This window comes from Capricornis sumatraensis, chromosome 7 (assembly GCF_032405125.1).
Source record: "Capricornis sumatraensis isolate serow.1 chromosome 7, serow.2, whole genome shotgun sequence".
NCBI classification, from domain to species: domain Eukaryota; kingdom Metazoa; phylum Chordata; class Mammalia; order Artiodactyla; family Bovidae; genus Capricornis; species Capricornis sumatraensis.
The window spans coordinates 63,655,251-63,671,982 of NC_091075.1; the positions used below are offsets into that span (position 1 = coordinate 63,655,251).

General features: G+C 38.5%; 1 protein-coding gene across 1 annotated transcript in view; it reads right to left on the reverse strand.

Moving 5' to 3' along the window:
• Positions 1-258: 258 nt before the first annotated feature.
• ATP8A1 (ATPase phospholipid transporting 8A1) overlaps positions 259-16,732 on the reverse strand; it is a 227,566-nt gene continuing 211,092 nt past the window's right edge. The window contains exons 35-38 of the mRNA XM_068974944.1: positions 9,723-9,811; positions 8,899-8,991; positions 2,281-2,372; positions 259-370 (exon numbers count right to left, since the gene is read on the reverse strand). Coding sequence (XP_068831045.1) covers positions 273-370; positions 2,281-2,372; positions 8,899-8,991; positions 9,723-9,811 — 372 coding nt within the window. The 3' untranslated portion in view covers positions 259-272. The remainder of the gene's footprint in view (positions 371-2,280; positions 2,373-8,898; positions 8,992-9,722; positions 9,812-16,732) is intronic.

Sequence of the window (16,732 nt, forward strand, 5' to 3'; positions counted from 1 at the left end):
AAAAAACACTCTGGCAAGATGCAAGGTCATTTTCAATGTCTGTTTACAAAGACTTAGCAAATACTTTAGAAAATCTGAAAGAGATGGTGTTACAGTATAGTTGCACAGTGCTTACGTCTATAATATACATGAATCTGAATGTCAGTCAATGAGATGAGCTCAGATCCATTTCCCCTCCTTGGACCAGACTGGAATTGGTCAGCAGATTCTGGTGAAGACCTGGGACTCCCCTTAGAGATGTAGCTGAGCTGGCCTTGCAGCCCCTCAACCCGTCACCACTCATCAGGTCTCTGCTTTGTGGTATCATATGCTCTAATCACTTCAGACTGTGAGACGATTCCATTTTCATCTTGAGAGAAGGCATACCCATCTGTAAATTAAAATAGAAATGGTGAGCTTGAAATCACAGGAAGTCTCTGTTATTCTGAGTTTTGAGTGTTCATTTTCTAACTTGGGGAGCTAATGCATCCTTCCCTGCCTTTAAAAGCATAAAGACACTAATTTTACAACCCAAAACCTGTGGGACACTATAAAAGCAGTGCTAAGGGGAAAGTTCATAGCATTACAGGCATACCTCAAGAAATAAGAAAAAAGTCAAATAAATAACCTAAGTACACCTAAAGCAACTGGAAAAGGAAGAAATGGAGAACCCCAGGGTTAGCAGAAGGAAAGAAATCTTAAAAATTAGGGCAGAAATAAATGCAAAAGAAACAAAAGAGACCATAGCAAAAATCAACAAAGCCAAAAGCTGGTTCTTTGAAAGGATAAATAAAATTGACAAACCATTAGCCAGACTCATCAAGAAACAAAGGGAGAAAAATCAAATCAATAAAATTAGAAATGAAAATGGAGAGATCACAACAGACAACACAGAAATACAAAAGATCATAAGAGACTACTATCAGCAATTATATGCCAATAAAATGGACAACATGGAAGAAATGGACAGATTCTTAGAAAAGTACAACTTTCCAAAACTGAACCAGGAAGAAATAGAAAATCTTAATAGACCCATCACAAGCACAGAAATTGAAACTGTAATCAGAAATCTTCCAGCAAACAAAAGCCCAGGTCCAGACGGCTTCACAGTTGAATTCTACCAAAAATTTAGAGAAGAGCTAACACTGATCCTACTCTTGCAGAGAAAGGTAAACTTCCAAACTCATTCTATGAGGCCACCATCACCCTAATACCAAAACAAAAGATGCCACACACACACAAAAAGACTAATTTTTAATGTCTGGAAATGATATGGGTTCAACTGCAAAATGAAGAGTGAGACGATGGTGGCTTAGATCCTTGGCGTTCTGCTCCCTGGATGAACAGATGCTGTAGCCCTCCTCCATTCTTCCTTCAGCACATCACGTCCAAGTCCTCTAAGGTCTGCTTCCTGCTAGCAGAGGGGTGGGGGTGGTGCAGTCAAGTAGGAGCATGTATTCCAGATAGATTAGGCGGATGAGAGTGAAGGAAGAATAAGAGCGAGGAGATAAACACACACAGCTTCCCTTAGAAGACATGGTTCTGGACTCTCAGCACCTACAAATAAACTCACTCATGCCCTAGCCTGGTCACAGGGGGCCTGGGGATAAGAAATGACCCCCGAGGGGATCACATCTTTAGAAAAGGCCTCCTGAAGCATAAAGAGCAAAAGCATTAAACATGAGTATATATACATGAAAATAAATTACATGTGGAGACAACATGAAACAAAAGACATGTTACCAACACAAATGCATTTACTACAGGGCTTTATATATTATATTCTTTTTGAGATCCTTCAAATGTTAAGAGGGCATGATACCTAATAATTTCTTACAACTCTAAATATTCATAAATATTTTTGAAGGGGAAAATATATGTTTCCTTGTGTGCTGTTTCACACACATGTCATTGTGTATGAAAGCTGAAAAGGCTCTTGCAAAGTTATTCAAGTAGAAAAGATAACAATACTGAGTAAGCTTTTAAGAGTTAAGATTTATTTCACTGGTTCTTTTTTAAGATTTAAGGAGGTAAGGGGCATGCAGAAATATTTTTTTGTGAAGTGAAAGCAGCAAGATTTTCAAATGCTCTATCTTTTCTGATGAAAGTGAGATGGCTGTGGTCAAAAGACTCTCTAAACATTTGTTATTAATATTTATATAATGTGTTGCAAGCGCACAAAATTTGTTTTAGGTGTTAAGTGTAAATAGTTAAATATCCTTCAAGTCAAAATACTGCTCTTATAAATGCTATGAGGTAATGGCGGAGAATGTGTTTAAAAATCAGAACTCAAATACTTACGGAGCAGGTTTTGTTGCAGTGATTCTGACCGGTACAAGTTCACGTGGTTCTTCTTAAAGACGTTCTTGAGCAGTTGCGCCCTCTCTGTGAGGCTGCAGAGCAGGTGCAAACGTGTGAAATGAATTATCAACTCGGCGGAGACCCCAGCGTGCCCACAAGACCACCAGACAGAGTCAGACTTAAACAAAAGACTATTTGAGAAATCTGTAGTCTACTGATTCTTTTTTACCCTCTTTTCTCAGACAGCAAATGGGGTTTCAAGTGTTTAGACAGATACTTTAGAGGCCATTTTCCCCTACAGCTCAGAAGAGTTCTGTCCCCCATAGTGCAGTCAAAAGATGTCCCCAACCCTAGTTTTTAAGTCAAACAGAGATACAGAACCTGCACAATACAATTAACAAAAAACACAGAATCCACCAGTAGTGATAGTACCTTCTAAAATCTTAGCTGACTTACTACATATAGCAAGTATGGCATTTGAGAATTTTTTAAAAAATGAACCATTACTATACCTTTTTCCTACTTTGCATATATTCTGGTATAAATAAATTTTTTTATACAGAAAAATCCAAAAAATTATGTAAAGAAATTTCATAGACTTTTTAATTAGAAAAATTCCATTACCACTCTAATATGGCATGAAATGTGTTCCTTAATCTCATTTTAAAATAAAAAAAGCATTTTCAGAAAATAATTTACTAGGTAAAGTGACAAGGAAAAACACTTATTTTTCAATAAACATTTAGAATAATCTTTTCTGTAGAAAGGAATCCATGTAATTATGTAAACTTCTAAAAGCAGAGTGCAAGAAATACTGCGTCTGTTTTTCTCTCCTGCTCATAGAACAGTGTTTCACACAGTGGGAAGTCAAATATCTGTCAAATAAATAAATTTGAATAATAATTCTGAAATGCACTTTTAAACATCATCAATCCTCCTAGTCATGCCATTTCTCCACTGGTTGATTTATAAAACTTTGCTTTGATATTAAACCACATAACAAGCATGAAGAGCTAATAAGTAATCCACATGTGTTGCAGCAAATGTTTATGCAATTTTGTTTTAATCACTGGAACTGACTCAGTGGACAAATTTCCATCTTTTCGCTTCCCCATTTTAAGCTTTGGTTAAACTGTTGTAAGTTATGTTGGTTCTGTATATTGCCAATTTTTTTTAGACCTTGAAATGGAACAATATTTATCATACACACAAAAATAGGATCATCTGCAAAATGAACTCATCGTAATTACAGAAACATTTAGGCTTTTGCTGAAGTAAAATATTTGGAAATGTTGACATTTGTAGTAATCTTCCACAGATATTTTTTAAAAGTCTAGGGGTGTTAACTGGTACTTATTAGACATACTTTATTGTCATTGGGAATTAAGGCAAGAAAGCTAATTAATCTTAAAACTCTAGCGGTTTTGCAAAAACTTGTAAAACTTGTTTTTGCCAGTGAAATAAACAGATATGGGGAATGAGAAAGAGCCATTTTTACAGACTTTTCTTACTCTACTTTTAAAATGATCTACCATTACAGACCTGGGGACTCAGAGGGACACTAAAACATCTAACTGCTTTGAGGAAGTCAGCAGCTTTAGCAGCAGGTGGTCTGACTTTGTTAGCAGAGCACTGTGGATGGGGTGCTGGGAAGTCTCTGGTGTTTAAAATTGAAATGACTACAGAAGACGAGAGGACAGCAATGTATCATGACGGAGCTTCTTCTTCCTAAAATATGTTTTCCAGGTTTTAGGCTGGACTTCTTAAATGCATGATCCTTTAATATAGAAGTGCCCCTTTCATATTATGGCGACCAAAATATATGAGACAATGTAATTTTGTTTTGTAATGGCCATTTAAGGCTATATTTTCACTCAGCTGTCATGTCACATTAACGTCTAGTGTTTATTTAAAGAAAAAAGTTTCTTTCTGGGGAAAGAAGCACACTACTGTGGAAAGAGCCTGGGCTCTGCAGTCTTTGACTTAATTCTGTTATTTGTTAGCTGGATTGCCGTAGGCAGCCGTTCTCAGACATCTCATGGAGTTTAGGAGGACAGTCCCTAACCTCGGGCTGATGGAGGATTCAGGAAGACGGCACATAGGAACCACTCAGCCACTTAGAAACACTAGTTCTTCCCACCCTTACCATCCCCTAGATCCTAAGAAAACAATAACCAACCAACTAGAAGAGAGATCATCACAAGACAAAGATACTTTGTGAGGATCATTTCTGATGCCTGGGTTTATATTCAACATGGACTCAACAAGAGAAGTCTATTGCTAAACATGAGTTTTAATTTATAATGCCCCCCCACTCCATTCTTTAGGAAAGCTACTAGATTTTGTTTTTTGCCTTAGCTACATCAAACCTCTTGTTTCTCATTAAGATAACACAGAGAAAAGCTAGGAGAGACCACCATCACTGTCTCCAAGACCAAATTATCTGACATCTATACTTTCCTACTTTAAAAAGTTCAGGCTTTGGGCCAAACAGTGGTGATGAACAAATTAATGAGGACTGACCTGAAGATCCTGGGCTAAAATACTATTTAGTAGAGGCTGATGATGTTATACTGGCGAATGTCTATAGATATGTGTAAAAAATTATGACTCTCATTATTCATACTTGGCCTTACCATAAGATGCATTGCTTCACACACACAGGAAAGATGCCCCAGTAATAACTGCCTGTCCCCAATGAGCCCAGTGTCCGCAATCCATTACTTTAACACTTTGGGGTTCTCAATTCATATTTTTGTTTTGTTTTAGGAAAGTAATATGTTACACACAATTTATGTATGTAATACTCCCAAGTGAGACCTTAGAGACCAATATCCCCCAAATTAATATTTCTGCTATAAAACACAGACATATTTACACTGCAGAAAAATAAACACTATCAATGTTCTTATATTTCGAGAACAAATTGTTTTGAAAATCCAGCAAATTTCGCTATAAGCTTGTGGAAAAATTGAATTTCAAAGCTTTTTGGATTTTGGAAATGTAGATGCTTCTGCTCCCTAGTGTTGGAGCATGTCCATAGAAAGTAACAGCAAAGGACAGTTTCATAGCTTATGAGTTAGTTTCTTTACCCAAAATAATCAGCCATGGCTACACAGTGATCTGGAGGAGGAAATGGCAACTCACTCCAGTATTTTCGCCTGGGAAATCCAGGATCTTCTTGACTCAGAGATTGAACCCGGGTCTCCTGCACTGCAGGCAGATATTTTTTTTACCATCTGAGCCACCAGGGAAGTCAGGATGATAATATGATAAATGGCATACTTATTTCTATTAAAAAAAGACTAGTTCTTTTAACCAAGATGTTTTAATTTTTGAAAATGAGTAGAGATGAGAAATGAATTACTGTAAATGCTAATCTGGATACAGTGCTTACACATTAGTTTCTCTGACACAGAGAAGCTGTGTGTTTACACCTAGCTTGACTTCACAGTAGTGCTTAGTGAAGATTAAAAAATTGGGGTGATCCACTTATAAGGTTGTTCTTAAGAACTGCATCCTTCTATGACAAAAAAGTAAACAATCATTACACGGGAGCTTGCTAGTTTGGGAAAGTGTAACCTAGATAGTTTTATGTTCTTGTGTTACCACATTTTCCTTTACCCAAAGGTTAGCCCACTACTCAACTATCCTTTCACCTACCCTTCCATTAATGCATTTATTCTTTGGTTCATTCTCCTAACCATTCATTCATCCATTCAGTAAACGTTAATTGAGCGTTACTATGTTCCTGGCTCTGTGGTTGGTGCTGGGTTGCCATGAAGACTGAGACAGGCCTCTCCTACAAGGAGCTCCATCTAGTCGGGGACACGAGCAGACACAGGTTGAAGACACACACTCTGGAATACTGCGGTAAATGCAGAAGCAGGAGAACACACCAAATGCAGAGACAGCGGGTGGGAATTGGTTTTATCTGTGGAATGCTGAGGTGATTGTGTTTGGACTGGGTTCTGAAGGCCAGGAACTGGATTACCCGTCTGTAAGAGGGTCTCAGCTTCTAGGCAAGGGATCAGCACAGGCCGAGGCCAGGAAGCATAAAATAATGTGTGTGTTTCAGCCCTCAAGGAAGCCTGCTGTCACTCGAATACACAGAAATCACCGTTTCTCCCTCTTTGAAAAATGCAGATGGAATCGGCTCATGTTTGAAAAGTTGACATGAATCTCATTCTCCAAGGTTCCTAAAACAATTCTGTCAATAAAATCAATCTGACAATTGCTAAGCTGCCTTAGAACGCAGTATGATGTGAAGGCTTTGCCAACCAGTTGCTACTTTTCCCCTCTCACAGATCTTCCTCTCTAGCTGCCACTCAGCAGGGAGACACCATGGCCAGGCTGACCATCACCATCATTTTGCTCAGTGATCAGCAGCAATGGCAACATGGGGTCCATACCATACCAAACTAGGGGTTTTCGACTGGGCTATTCAGCTAACAACTAACTTAGTCCTGAGTCCCCGAAATAAACTGAACCACTATTTTAGGCAAGTGAGCTGAGCAGCAGCAGGAAATTTATCAGATGCATTTTCTATGGAGAAGTTGGTGGTCATTTACATGGAATTCATTTCTTTATTTTTAGGCTCTCTGATTTATTTAATGTAAGGGACTATACATATCACAGACTCATTGACTCTTTAGGACCCAGAGACCAGAGGTCATCACATCGAACCCTCAGTCTGACTTATGAATTGTTGAAGTCACTGATATACTATAAATGATGAAAAAGAGTATTACGTGAAGGGGCTTAATGTAAGTTTTATTAACATACAAATAGAAATTAAGGGCAGTAACAGTACTATCAGTGGACTTTCCCTAATAATTGTGAATATTTTTATTCATGATTCTGTGAACTATTAATATAACTCTTTTTTTAAAAAAATAAACATTTTTATACTGGAGTACAGCTGATTAACAATGCTTTGATAGTTTCAGATGCACACCAAAGGGACTTGGTCATACATATACATGCACCCATTCTTTCCTAAGAGCTAGAACTCTTGGTATATCCTTTTTATAGCTAGAGGGAAAGCGAGAGTAAACATTTACTGAGGGACGGTTTATGAAAAACAGTGGGGTTGGTGTAGAGCTGGAGGTGAAGGGAAAAGATGAGGGGAAAGCGCGGGGAAGAGGAGCTACTCCTGTCTTCTGAAGGTAGGTGTCACTAACTCATCATGTGCACAGGGACGCTGACATGGAAGGGTCAGAACTGTCGTGTTACAGGCAGGCTATGTCTGGTGCCACGCCACTACACTCCTCAATAGCAGTGAAAGGAGGCAGCATAGTGCTTGCTTAGGGTTTCTAGACTCAACTGACATGGGCTCAAGGCCTAGCACGGTCACTTCTGACCTGGAGAGCTTGGGTCTCTCTAAGCCCCAGTTTCCTCATCTGGAAAAACCGGGGATGATGGATTTGTCCATGAATGTCACGGCGGTTCAATGCCACAGTAGCTATGAAGTGAGGGGTGCAGAGCCTTGCCCGTGGTGCCCACCACACAGATAGATGCCAGCGCTGTTAATTTTAGGAGAGAGGCACAGACTGGTGTATGACGTGCCCCTTTGGCCTAATGAGAGCAAGAGCAGGCTGGAAGCCAAGGTCTCAGCCCGAGTCCCCAGTCTGACACTTACTCCATTGTGTCAAACTGAGTAATGACAGTGAATCACGATGAAGGAGACAGAGACCAGGGCAAAACGTTTCCTAGGGTCGAGACAAAACGCTAGCTGACTTTGGTGTGATGAGAGAGAGGGAGAATAAATTCCTGGTATTTTCATCATAATTGTGGATTATTATAGAGTGCTTTCGAATAATTTTAGTTTCTTTCTTGTAATGCTTTGTAAAGTTTAGTAAATTTGATTAGCTTTCTAACCTTGCTTTTTTTTGGGGGGGGTTTGGGGGTGAGTGGGTGGTGGTGATGAAGAGGATTTGGAAGACATAACTCACTTCATATATGACCCTCAGCTCAGTTCCCAATAAAGTACTGAGCCATGAAGGTAACTGAGGGAGAGTTGACTCTATGTCAGCCTCTGACTCTGATTGTATTCTATTGCATTATGAATACTGCAGTTTCTTTTTCAGTTTAACAATAAACACTATTTGTAGCCACCATTCATTTAGTGCTCATGAAGCCCCAAGCCACCTGCTTTATTGACATTATTTTCAATTCTCATGACTGGCTGTGAGGGAGATACGTAGATGAGGAAATTGCTGGGAGGGATTGGGGGCAGGAGGAGAAGGGGATGACAGAGGATGAGATGGCTGGATGGCATCACGGACTCGATGGACGTGAGTCTGAGTGAACTCCGGGAGTTGGTGATGGACAGGGAGGCCTGGCGTGCTGCGGTTCATGGGGTTGCAAAGAGTCGGACACGACTGAGCGACTGACCTGAACTGAACTGAACTGAGCACCAAGCAACCTGGCTGAGGTCGCAGGCAGCTCAGTGAAGAGAGATTTGATTTGAATCTGCATCTCTCTGATTCTAAAATCTGTCAGTGACACTGCCAGCTCCACGTTAACAGATAAAAACAAGTTTAACTGCTTATTTCCAACCGCTAGCAAAAGAAAAATGTAAAGCTCACTGAGAAAAGAACATAGTGTGTATTTTACCTTTTTCCAAGCACAACTGCTCCTGGGTCTTGAGATTTTGCCTCCAGCTCCTGAACTTCATCTACTAATGTTTTAAATGCGGTCCTCTTGATACTGCAAAAACATAAAAGGGAAAGAAAAGAAAAAGTATAGAAGTATTTGTATGAAGATTTAAAACATTATAAAACAAGTTGTTACCATGCTGCTTCCAAGTACAATAGTAATCAGAGTACAAGGAATTTTTTCTTAGAATCTAAAAAATTATAGTAATTTTGGGCATTAATATAATTATAGAAACAACAGTCATAAATGGTTTAGGCTGATAGTAATAAAACTTTCATAGTTATTAAACAAGCATCACATTAACTAATGATATCTCTTTTGTGGGAAGAGAGAACATTTTAAAACTTACAGTCCTTGAGAAGGATTAATAAGATTGTGGATTCTTCTAGTCTCTAGTTTATATATGTTTAGAATCAGGTAAGCAAAAATTTCCTTTCACAACTATTGTTCACTAAAATTTGTGTGTGTGTGTGTGTGTGTGCGTGCGTGCGTGCGTGTGTTTGGAGATAACAGAACTTTTTCTTCTACCCTGAAGGGGTTTTTCAGGCTGATTAATAAAAATGTTAATTGAAACTACCTGCTTTACTTCTGCTGGCTCTTTTAAACTAATATAGTTTTCTAGTTCCTCAGTTGGTCCTTTCTCCTTTACTTACATAGAATTAATTAATATTTCTAATTCCTATCTTGTAAGCTCTATATTAGAGTTGACGTTACAACTAGAGAAATCCGAGGATTAATACGCCATCTATGTTGTTATGTACATAACTGAGTATTATACTTACACCTTATACACCACATCAAGGAGCAAGGAGGCCACAGGGATAAATAACAGGCCCGTCCAAAAGACTCCAGAACTGAACAACATGGCTGCCTGAGTATCAGAAACAGTATAACTTTAAAAACCATAAAAATACATCAGTAAATACAAATTAAGTTTTTATATGATTTCAAGTAAAATAATTTTAAGAATCTCATTCTGCAAGAGGGCATAAAATAACTCTGAATTCAAACTTGTGAAATATTTGGAATTAAAAGTCTAATTTATGAAAACATGCCTTTCTATTTTTCCCTCAGTAGCTAATACAGCAAAGTTTTATCATGAACCAAATCTTTTCATATTTTTATATGAATTTTTTATTATTGTGACCAAAACATGGAGTAATAAACTTTGACCTTCTTTTATGGTGGATTCATGTCAATGTATGGCAAAACCAATACAGTATTGTAAAGTAAAATAAAGTAAAAATAAAAATAAAGATAAAAAAAGGAAAAAGAAAACTTAGAATATAAAAAATTATCTTTTTGAGCAAACTTCAAACATATACTGGATTAAATTCTCTTACAATACAATATATAAAATCAGTCCTAATTAGAAACTAAATTTACTATTTCTGGAAAATAAAAATTTACTTTTTCTAAAATATTATACTATGCTAAAACATCATCCAGATACATCATGAATACAGTATAAACAAGTTAGGGTATCTATGAAAAATAACAATTTGATATTATATAGGAATAATACTAATTTTTGTTCAAAGATTTACATAACTTGTTTCAGTGTATTCTGAAAAATTATTTTAACACCCTTTCATTTGTATTAAATCCAAAATTGCTATATCAGAGCCTTTGGGGTTGCAAAGAAACTGATTCTATAATAAAAATTAATAAATTGTTAGTTGTTTGTGATTATAATAAAAACCCCTTTATAATGTAATTAGATTACCTAGAGCTTAAAGTGGATAGTGTCATATAAATAAATAAAACCAAAAGTAACATTTTATTTCACTTTGAGTCTATTTGTTTATCAAGAACAAATTTGCAGTACCTATTTAAATCCATAAACGTATTGTTATAACTCCGTTATATAGTAGCCAACTAATGCACACCCATTTACATCCTACTAAGCATCACACAAGAAACTTGTTTTTAAATAGTTGTGGGTCAGGAATTAAAAATGATCTAGAGTTTAATTTATATAGGTGGTTTCACAATTATATATAAACAAACAGTCCTAATCAATCCATCCTTATCAAATATAAAGACTGCTAATTTTAAGTTGTGCTTCAGATTACCTATTCATTTTGACTCTCATTTGGAAACTGGGAGCTGCTATTTAAAATTTTTCTACAATAACAGAAGCTTATTGACACCGACTCTTGGTGCAGAATACTTCAGTATCTAGGATGAAAGAGGTCTGAACACATTAAAAATAAGAACATGCTATTACCCCAAATTTCAGAAAATAAACGTCGCCACGTGGATTCAGTGGAACAGCACCCACTTTCTGGACACCACCAAGACGAAAGATATTCACATAAAAGTCATTTTATTTTATAAGCAAAACATGATCTTCGACATGCTTGCTGACATCTTCAATAGTGAAAACCAACAATAACTGTGTAATAGGAAATGTCCATCAAGTCAGTGGGTTTTGTTTAGTTGGAAGGAAGCTTTTGAGTTAGGTAATGACTGCAAAATGCCACATTTCTTTTTCCTTTTGCAGGAAAAAGGTAAGATAAGTCTAAGTCATGTAACTGAAAATAACCTCTTTTCTTTGGTTTAATTTTAATCTCTTTTAATTTGGGGGGCAAGAGAAGAGAGGTTTATTCTCGCCTTTGCCACCTTGTATTAAATGTCCCCTGGTGGGGACAGAGGCTGCTAATTCTGACTATTGTGATGTTAACTATGACGGGGAGACTGGCGCCCACTATTCAGTCCACCAGCCTTTGGCTTTGCAAATGCACACCATGAATTGAGGGGAAAAAAGTTTTTCTGCGTCATATCTGAAAGCCTGTCAGATTTTTTTTTCTTTTGCAGAGTTAATCCAAACCTAAGAGATTTAAAGCCGACATTCGCATTAAAGACAGAGAGTCTCTTTGTATTTTTTGGATGAAGAGGGGGGGAAAAATAAAATCCCACAGAGGTATTTCCTTCCTTTCTGTACAAGAAAGCTCTCTCTCACTCTGTAGAGACCATTTTTGTCTCTAACTTTTCACATCTCTCCACTTGCAGGCAGGTCAGCTGGGAAAAGACGCCCGGTCCACAGACAATGGGGGAACAGGGGCAGCCTGTTTGGGGCTGGGCTCAGGCTCCCGCCAGGGCAGCTTGCAAGTCACTCTTAATGTGGGAGATTGGGGCGATCACGCCAAGTGGCCCCGCCGCCCCTCTCAAGGCCCTTTGAAACCAAATGGAATCTGCCACAAAAGTGGCTCCCGGGGGACTTGAGAGGATCAGCCCAGGGAGCTGCAAAGCCGGCAAAGCGGAGGGCACAGGCCCTGCTCTGGGAACAAACAACTGCGTGTCTGCAGAGCAATGCTGCCTCGGCATCGGCCTCAGGCTTCAAAAGTGAACTGTCGCTGCCTAAAGACACAGAGGACCAGGGAATTGTTCTGAAATTTCCCTACGAACTTGCGGAGAAAGAACATTTGAGAAAAGCCTAGCTCCTGTGCAGTGAGCGGCTGGGAAGGCTTACCTTCTGACCCACAGTGAGGTGACCCCTTGGTACCCATGTTCTCACACAGACAGGAACACTTACTCTTTCACCTGCAGGGTCCTCCAAGTTCAGGCTCGGAAGAGAGAGGATTTCGATGTGCTTACCTGCCTACAAACTTTCAGCAATGCACTTCTTAAGTCTGTCCCCCCTTTTGCCCTATAAATGTCGAATAGGATGCTGATTCTTTCCTAAAGTACAGATGCTATAAGAAGGCCCCTTGGGGAGTGCTAAAACTATATCCGCAGACCCCAACTGGACCAGGGCTGGTGATAAACAGCCCTGGAAGCGGTCCTGGCTCTGTCCCGGCTCTCAGGGCCAGAGGAAGTCACTTCTGGGTCTCTGCTTCCTCAGCTGTAAAGTGGATTATAAGAATTAAACCAATAATGTTTATAAAGTGGCTGCTTTTATTACTAACATTGATTATCAACAAATGTTCTTTTCTTTAATTTTCAAATTCCTCTAAGCTCTCTAGACTTGTGTTCCTTTTAGTGATCTCTCCCATGAGCTTCAAGGAAGGAAGTGTTTTTTTATCACAACATCAAATTAAACGCAAGTTTATAAATGTCATAGTTTTCATCACATTAACACCTACTCCTCTCCAGACTGAAATTGGCCAAGTAACTGAATCTTAATAAATTGCCATTCATCTCAATTTGCTAATTTAATAAATGGAGATAAATGTTTTTTATTTCATAAAAATATTCAAGATTGTATGGGTACTATATATTAATTTGGAAGGGGAAATTATTCAGAGAATAGTGCTATAAAACTTGGTTAGTTTTCTGGGAGGGGGAAGGGTATAAGATAAATTAATATATTAATAAATACCAGAGGGATTAAGAATTAATGTTAACAACAACAAAAAACAAGAAGTGATTACTAAGTGTCTAGATAAAACTTTATAAAAGGATTTTCTAAGCCTTAAAATGGTGAAAAAAACTATAGAAACCACTACAATATTGTAAAGTAATTAGCCTCCAATTAAAATGAATAAATTAAAAAAAAAGAAACCTATTCAAAAGAAAAAAAAAACTATAGAAAGAAATGCATTAAAGAACTGATTCATGAAAAAGTAGAAGCACCACAGGTTCAAAAATAACCTAACTGAAAAATAAACGATACATAAGAGCTTGGAAAATGGCTGTCAGAAGTATATGAAATTCTGCATTAATATCTGATATAAAAATAGACCACTTATTTTCATAAGAGTAGCTAAGATCCCAATAGACAGGGAAAGGATCTGAGAAGGTATTCACAAAAGCAGCAGCAAGTAATCAATAACATGGGAAAATGTTGAGCCTCTCTACAGTTGCAAAAACATTACCAAATTAGATCAGATCTGAACAATTCACAATCACACCTGGGGGAGTGGGAAGGCATGGTGAAACAGGTCTGAGCAGTAATTTACACTTCCATAAGCAACGCACTCACTTTGGGAAAGGCAACTGACATGTGTATCAAGAACACAAACATTCATTCCTGTTAACTTGGTAATTCAATTTCTGAAACTATGTGTTGAAATTTGGTACAGTTTTTGGGTAGAGGTTACTATCCCATTAAACTGTTTGTGGTTACTAGTCCTGAAAGCACTTTGTCCAAAAGCTTGTCATGGCTCAAACAAACCACAGCAGCCTCCAGTCCTGGTGAGTCACAGGATAGAGTAGCTTATTTAAGTCTTTGAGAAATCATAATAAAGAACCTACTAAATAGTGTTTTAAGCCAAGGTTTCCAAGATGTATTTATTGACCAAGGAACACTTTTCCCCGTATATTGCTTACTAATATCTCAAGGAACTAATTTTGGGAGTTGCAAATATTCACTGTGAGTTTTTTAAAAACAGTAGAACACCAGTGAAACTCATAGGAAAAACTACATGGACATTCCACAAGAGGTGGTGACCAAACCCATTCACAAGAAAAAGAAATGCAAGAAGGCAAAGTGGTTGTCTGAGGAGGACTTACAAATAGCTGCAAAAAGAAGTAAAAGCAAAGGAGAAAGGGAAAGATATACCCATCTGAATGCAGAATTCCAGAGAATAGCAAGGAGAAATAAGAAAGCCTTCTCAAGTGAACAATGCAAAGAAATAAAGGAAAACCAAAGAATGGGAAAGACCAGAGATCTCTTTAAGAAAATTGGAGATACCAAGGGAACATTTCATGCAGAGATAGGCACAATAAAGGACAAAAACGGCAAGGACATAACAGAAGTAGAAGAGAATAAGAGGACTTGGCAAGAATACACAGAAGAGCTGTACAAAAAAAGTCTTAATGACCCAGATAACCAAGCGGTGTCATCACTCAGCTAGAGCCAGACATCCTGGAGTGTGAAGTCAAGTGGGACTTAGGAAGCATCACTACAAACAAAGCTAGTGAAGGTGATGGAATTCCACCTGAGCTATTTAAAATCCCCAAAGATGATGCTGTTAAAGTGCTGCACTCAATATGCCAGCAAATTTGGAAAAGGAAAAGTCAGCAGTGGCCACAGGACTGGAAAAGGTCAGTTTTCATTCCAATCCCAAAGAAAGGCAATGCCAAAGAACGCTCAAATTACTGTACAGTTGCATTCATTTCACATGATAGCAAAATTATGCCAAAATCCTTCAAGTTAGCTGAGAGCTTCCAGATGTACAAGCTAGATTTAGAAAAGGCAGAGGAACCAGAGATCAAATTGCCAACATTCGCTGGATCATAGATAAAGCAAGGGAATTCCAAAAAATATCTACCTCTGCTTCACTGACTATACTAAAACCTTTGACTTCATGGATCACAAAAACTGTGGAATATTCCTAAAGAGATGGGAATTCCAGACTACCTTATCTGCCTCCTGAGAAATCCGTATGCAGGTCAAGAGCAACAGTTAGAACTTGACATGGAACAACAGACTGATTTCCAAATCAGGAAAGGAGTATGTCAAGGCTGTATACTGCCACCCTGCTTATTTAACGTTTATACAGAGTACATCATGCGAAATGCTGGGCTTGATGAAGCACAAGCTGGAATCAAGATTCCTGGGAGAAATATCAACAACCTCATGTATGCAGATGATACCACTTTAATGGCAGAAAGTGAAGAGGAACTAAAGAGCCTCTTGATGAAAGTGAAAGAGGAGAGTGAAAAAGCTGGATGGAAACTCAACATTCAAAAAACTAAGATCATGGCACCTGATCCCATCACTTCATGCCAAATAGATGGGAAAAATGTGGAAACAGTGTTGGATTTCATTTTCTTGGGCTCCAAAATCACTGTGGACGGTGACTGCAGCCATGAAACTAAGACACTTATTCCTTGGAAGAAAAGCAATGACAAATCTAGACAGTACTAAAAAGAATAGTCACAGCTATGGTTTTTCCAGTGGTCATGTATGGATGTGAGGGATGGACCATAAAGAAGGCTGAGCACTAAACAATTGATGCTTCTGAACTGTGGTGCTGGAGAAGATTCTTGAGAGTCCGTTGGACTGCAAGGAGATCAAACCAGTCAATCCTAAAGGAAATCAACCCTAAAATAGTCATTGGAAAGACTGATGCTGAAGCTGAAGCTCCAATATTTTGGGCACTTCCTGTGAAGAGCTAACTCATCGGAGAAGACCCTGATGCTGGGAAAGCTTGAGGGCAAGAGGAGAAGAGGGTGCCAGAGCATGAGATATTGAGTTGGATGGCATCACTGACTCAATGGATGTGAGTTTGAGCAAACTCAGGGAGATAGTGAAGGACAGAGAAGCCTAGTACATGTGTGACTGAACAACAAGATAATATTGTCCAAGCTATTCACAGAATGTAATTATTAGGAAGCTGATTGTTTGGATGATCCCTGAATAAACAGAGAAGTGGATTATCCTGGCATTCTCTCAGGAGTCTTCTGTTATCACATATATACCCTCCCTGGGAAGGTTGACAGTTTCTATTATCTACAAGGGGATCAGTTATGGTCCCTCCCTGTGGCTCACATCTGTTGCTTCTGCTTCAAACACAGATTATCCAGTTCTGAACTTGAATGTTACATATGGTAGTTTATTCTCTATGTCGTGTCTGACTCATGTGATCCCATGGGCTGGGGCCCTTCAGGCTCTTCTGTCCATGGGATTTTCCAGGCAAGAATACTGGAGTGGGTTGCCATTTCCTTCTCCAGAGGATCTCCCTGACCCAGGGATTGAACTGTGGTCTCCTGCACTGCAGGCAGACTCTTTACTGACTGCACTACATAGGTACTTCAAACTTAATACATCCCCAGCACACACTGTCTACCTCCCAGACCTGCTCTTCCTTTGTGCAATCTCTTCAGAGAACAGCTTCATTGC